The following is a 6,000-nucleotide window of genomic DNA, read 5'->3' as shown; positions in this document are numbered from 1 at the left end:
TCATCATCATCATCATTATCATCATCATCATCATGTACCAGTTTGGCTAGACTTCCACTTCTTGTCTAGACATGTGAATTGCATTTCAAGGTTTTAATTTGAAGACTTCAAATATTTAATGCCTCTTCCTTAAGGTTCATACAGGTATTTTGATACAAATTGCTTCATGCAGCACAATGAACTTTGGCATTTATATCCGCCACCACAGTGATTTGGAACAGGCTTCACAGATACTTGTATTTGTATATAGCACTAGGGATCATATTGAGTAGCAGTGGACCAGTGAGGATATGAAAATCACACTGAGAAGTACTTCATTAATATAAATTATAACATTTCAACAATTATTGGAAGAGTTTTGGAAGGTTTTAACATAAATAGTTTTACATTTCTCAATAATATTAATCAATACATAAGTTATATTAAAAAATAATAAGTGTGATTTGATAGAATCAGTTGATATTATTTCAAGAGTGAAATATGTCATTCTATTTTAATTAAGTTGTTTCTTTTTCAGGTATAATCTGTTATTATATCTTTCCTTGTTCAGGTATTTTCATTTTTATTTACTGTACTCATAAATTACCAAGGGCGTTATATATTGTTTAACACTATCTTTCCACTAGTGTGGGGCCGGGCATTGTCCTGTTGCAGAAGGACACCTTTAGCCCATTTTCCTGGCCGCTTAGTTTGAACTGCATGACGTAAGCGCTTGAGAGTTGCCATATGCTGCACTGTTAATCGTGGCCCCGAATTCCAGCCAGTCAGTGAGGATGATGCCCTTTGTGTCCCAGAACACTGTCGCTATTCGCTTGCCAACTGATAGCACTGTTCGACATTTCTTTGGCATCTATTATTGTTTCATTTGTGGCTCATAGTAATGGAGCCATGTCTCATCACCAGTCACAAGCCTAGCCATGAAGTCAGCTGGATCTTGATCATGGTGTTGCAAAAGTTCTCTACATACCTCTACATGCCTCTGCTTTTTGCCTGCAGACAAGAATCTAGGCACCCACATGGATGACACCTCCCCCAACTGTAAGTGAGCGTGCACAATCCGCTGCAGGGTGTTTTGGCTAATTACCATGGCTGCCTCCATTTCCATAAATGTGATGCATTTGTTTCCTTGGATGGCCTGTTTGACCCGGGCAATTTTGGCTGGTGTTGACACTGTCACATTCCTTCCAGAACTGGTTCCCTTGTTCACCAATATGTGCTCTGTTTTCCAACCTTCCACCCAGTTGTAAACTGTTTTCCATGATGACACATGTTCTCCACAGACTGCCACCAAGCGCCGATGAATTTCTGCAGTCATATAGAGCTGTCCCTGATGGTTACTTTACATGTTGTCTGCTCCTACGCTGACAGTGTTGTTACGAAATGGCTATGATGAGTGCATTCGTTGGCCCCTGTGCATGTGCTGCTACCAAATGGTGGAACAAGACACTAGTTACACGTAACTACCTCCAAAAGTGAAATGTGAACCATAACCAGACGTACAAAACAAAGTGTAAAACAATATAGTACACCCTTCGTAGTTTTGACAGACTGAAGAACCTAACAGTTCTAAATTAACTGAGTTGAAGCTGAAAAGAAATGGCTTCTGCTGAAACAAACAAACAAACAAACAAACAAACAAACAAACAAACAAACAAAACAAAAAATTCAGCTCTAATTACAGTGTCCAGTCACTTGGCAGATCTCCTCCCCACTTCTCTTATTTTCCTTCACTCTGACATCCACCTCCAGAATGGTAGAATCAACACTTCTGTACACATCAAACCATCCGTAGTATTTCCAGTACAAAATGTTTTCATCCATATCATGCAGAACGATGTCTACCGTTCTGCCTTGCCATCGAGCGCAAGCATTTTTGTTCAACCTCTGAGGAAGACCTTTGCTGTTAAGGTTTGTAATATAGAGGGGAAAAAAGATGACTTTTCAACAAAATATCCTACCAAATGAATAGATTTGTAGATTGTCCAGGATCTGTTGGTTGGTTTGAGTAATTTCCACTCTTAAATCCACTGTAGGTTTTCTGAGATCACATGTAAAACAACTGTTTATTCATTACTCATTTTTGATATCAAAATACTTCAGTGGTGTACCCAAGAGAGTTACCATTTTTATCTAATGAACATCTGTTATTTTTGAAATAATGTAGCAGTCTTAATACAATAAATGTACTCTTATGCTTGAATTATTCAAATTTTAAGTAACCCTGAAGCACTTTCTATACTGTTAAACAGCTTCACATTACTGAAGTATAAATATGACTAACTTGGAAACAAAATCAAATGAAGCATGTTTATATAAATTTCTGTCACTTTTTTAATGTCTCCTATACGTTAAGAAAGAGCATATATATATATTCAAATTATTTTGGTGACCACATATTCTAGCTTTAATATGTATCGTATGACTTTATTACTGCATAGCAGTAAGAATATTTTTTAGGAGGAAACAATTTGGTTTTGGTTACAAATACTTCATCCTATATGTTTTGTTGATAATATTCAGAGATTAAAAAAAAAAAAAAGTAATTCACTTTTATGTCTTAAAGTGGCTTGGGATTGAGTAGCAGAGAAATAAAATACAACACTTTACTATCTTCATGCTATTCAAATTCTATTAAAATATCTTCATCTCCAACAGTATCTCCTGGCTTGATGTGCACTGATTTCACTGTTCCTGTCATGGCTGCACTCAAGGAATTCTGCATTTTCATTGCCTCTGAAAATAAAATAAGGTAAATGTATTAGTTTTGGTATTCTCTGGAATAGGTCCATTTGATGGAGAAAAACATATAAAGGAGTAAAATAATATTTCCCTCCCGATGGTATCATCATCTTGACGAAGGCAAAATATATTTTGCTGGGTGTTCAAAATGATTTAGAGCTATGCCGGCGGGAGCATATACTCCTGGTAGCGCCATCCAAGCCGGACAGGTCTAAGGTGATATCCTGATCCTCCAGGTTTAGGGTTGTTACATGGGGCTAACAACTCCACTACCACAAACCAACATACTGTTCAGAAACCAAAACAAGATAACCGGATGGTCCCAAACTTACGACGACTAAAGTGCACTAAATGGCAACGATACGGATATATTGGAACGTGGAATGTGAGAAGTATCTTTCAGGCTGGAGCTAGTAGAAAATTGGAGGAAGAATTACTTAAATATCAGACAGATGTGGCAGCATTACAGGAGATAAGATGGAAGACAATCGAGGTGACAGGGCAAGGATACTAATTAGTGATATGTTGGCAAATCTCCCTCTCAATCCTAACCGGCATAGTCTGGGGCTTATTGCTTCATATTCAATCACATTATGACTGACCATTTTCTTGACCATAAACCCTGTTCCTATCCTATTTTCTTCCTCCCCACTATTGAACAAAATATAGTCACCTCGTTTGTTAATCTAACACAACCCCTTCTTGGAGACTGGATTTTTTTTCTGCCAATGTGGGGTACTTTGTAAAATTAATGATATATTTATAAAAATGTATAATTTCAAAAAGCTGCATTTGTCTGATACATCCTTATCTTTTACCTTGCATAGCCAATCAACAGCTAATTGCATGTTTTATAAGAAGAACTGCTGTTCATTCCTTAATCACAGAAATAAAACCTGACACAGTCTATCCACAGCACAATATCAAAGAAAGTTCTGCTGTTTGATAGAGACATCATTTACAGTATATAATATACAGTGTGTATGAAAATACCACCCAATAGCCACAGGCCATGATAAAGGGAATCAGGACAACTAAAATGAGGATAGGAACCAAGCCTCTAACTTACAAATTGTATCCAGAATCAACTGGGGGAACTAACTTAATTTATTAGATGATGAGTGTCCACGGTCACATTCTACTTACTATCAGATTTATTCTTACATTTGAATAACGGTAGGTATGTGTGCAAAAATTTGACTTCTCATTTTTTATAAATATATATATATATATATATAAAATAACTTGTCCTGACTGACTGATTCATCATCGCTGTGTCAGAACTACTGGATATAAAGAAATGAAATTTTGGAGATATATTCATATTACAATGGAGGTACTCACTAAGGGAGGATTTTGGGATATTCCGTCGTTAAGGATGTGAAAAGGGGGGGGCGGGTGATTTTTTAAAATGAGTGTATCTATATCTTGAACACTGAACAGTTTAAAGACCTGAAAATTGGTATTTGTAATCTCCTTTAAAATTAAAGAAACACTTATATTTTTGTTTTCGGAAAAATCCTGTTAAGGGTATGAAGACATGAAAAAGAGGTTGAATACCCTTTATGTGGATATTTATATCTCAAAAACTGAAGTTTTTACAGTCATGAAAATCAGTATTTGGAATTTTCTTTAAAAATAAAGAAATACGTATTTTATTGTTTTTGGAAAATCTACTTAAGAGGTGGTGAACAGGAGTGACAAAAGGGGTGAATTCTTAAAATGAGTATAGGCCTATCTCAAAAACATAACATGTTACAGATGTGAAAATTGCTGTTTGGAATCTCATGTAAAAGTAAAGGAACACGCATAGTTTGTTTTCTGAAAATCCATTTAAGGGGAAGTGTTAAAGGGAGTAAATTTTTAAAATGTGCATATATACAGTATATATCAAAAAGAAAACATGTTACAGACGTGAAAATTGGTATTTTTAATCTTTTTTAAAAATAAAAGTAACAGGCATTTGTTTGTTTTCGGAAAAATTCTTTAGTGGAGGTGGGGGTGGGGGTAAGAAGGACAGAAAGGGTTTGAATTTTATTTATGTGGATATTTATATCTCAAAAACTGAAGATGTTTCAGTCATGAAAAGTTTTATTTGGAATCTTATTTTAAAATAAGGAAATATATATATTTTTGGGAAAAAAAAATCACTTTTTGGGAGGGGTGGAGGTGGGGGGCGGTAAAAAGTACTAAAAGCGGGGTTGAATTATTTTCATTAGGATACTGGTATCTCAAAATATGAAGATATTACAGACATGCTAATTGGTATTTGGAATCTCTTTTAAAAAGAAACATGTATTTCTTTTTGTTTTTGTAAAATCCACTTAAAAGGAGTGTAAAAAGGACTGAAAGGGGATTGAATTCCTTTTATGAGGACAATGATATCTCAAAAACTGAAGATGTTACAGAGATGAAAATTTGTATTTGGAATCTTTTAAAATAAAGAAACATGCATTCTTTTGTTTTTGGAAAATCCAATTAAGTGTTGGTGAATGAATTGAAAACTGAGTTTAATTCTTTGTATGAGGATACTTATATCACAAAAACGAAGGATGTTATGGATGTAAAAATTGGTATTTGGAATCTTCTTTAAAAATAAACATGCATTTTTATTGGGGGGGGGGATGGGAGAGGGGGTGGCGTAAAAGGATTTAAATTCTTTTTATGAGGATATAAATAATAAGTGGACTTAAAACAATACACCCCTAAGGGGTTTTGACTGGGGGATGAGGAATATTGACAAAAATGAAACCGTTTGAATTACTAAATTAAAATGTCAAATGATATCCTAGGTGTTAAATAACAGAAGGATTGAAACAAATTTAACCCCTCAGAGAGTTAAATGTGGGTTAAGATCCAAAAAAAAATTAATGCCTTCCTCCGAAACGGTTTAACATACGAAGACAAAATTCCAAATAGCGGTATATATTATAAATCCTAGGTGTGATATAGGAAATATTTTTAAACGTTCCACCGCTGAAGTGTCAAATGAGGTTAGCTCTGTAAACTAAATTATTCATCCCTCCAAAACCGCTTGGCGTACAAAGTTGTAATTTTACGAGAAGGGTCTTCTTTTACATATGTCCTAGGTGTAAAATGCCTTATACTTCAAAGATGGTAGTTGACACTCAAAAACACAATATGCATTCTTCCAAAACCATTTCAGGCACGAACATACCTTTTTTTTTTTTTATGAAGGCTTGTCTTCTATATCTTAAAGGTTAATAAATAATTCAAAACATTCACTCCTTAAAAAAGTAT

At 34.9% G+C, this 6,000-nt stretch overlaps 1 protein-coding gene across 1 annotated transcript in view; it reads right to left on the bottom strand.

The window, feature by feature from the left end:
* Positions 1-2,044: 2,044 nt before the first annotated feature.
* Positions 2,045-6,000, bottom strand: part of LOC136877377 (propionyl-CoA carboxylase alpha chain, mitochondrial) — a 108,920-nt gene continuing 104,964 nt past the window's right edge. Inside the window, exon 15 of the mRNA XM_067151362.2 lies at positions 2,045-2,733. Coding sequence (XP_067007463.2) covers positions 2,618-2,733 — 116 coding nt within the window. The 3' untranslated portion in view covers positions 2,045-2,617. The remainder of the gene's footprint in view (positions 2,734-6,000) is intronic.

Source organism: Anabrus simplex, chromosome 7 (genome assembly GCF_040414725.1).
Source record: "Anabrus simplex isolate iqAnaSimp1 chromosome 7, ASM4041472v1, whole genome shotgun sequence".
NCBI lineage: Eukaryota > Metazoa > Arthropoda > Insecta > Orthoptera > Tettigoniidae > Anabrus > Anabrus simplex.
The sequence above is the reverse complement of the archived record's forward strand: the minus strand, read 5'-3'. Positions and strand labels throughout refer to the sequence as shown.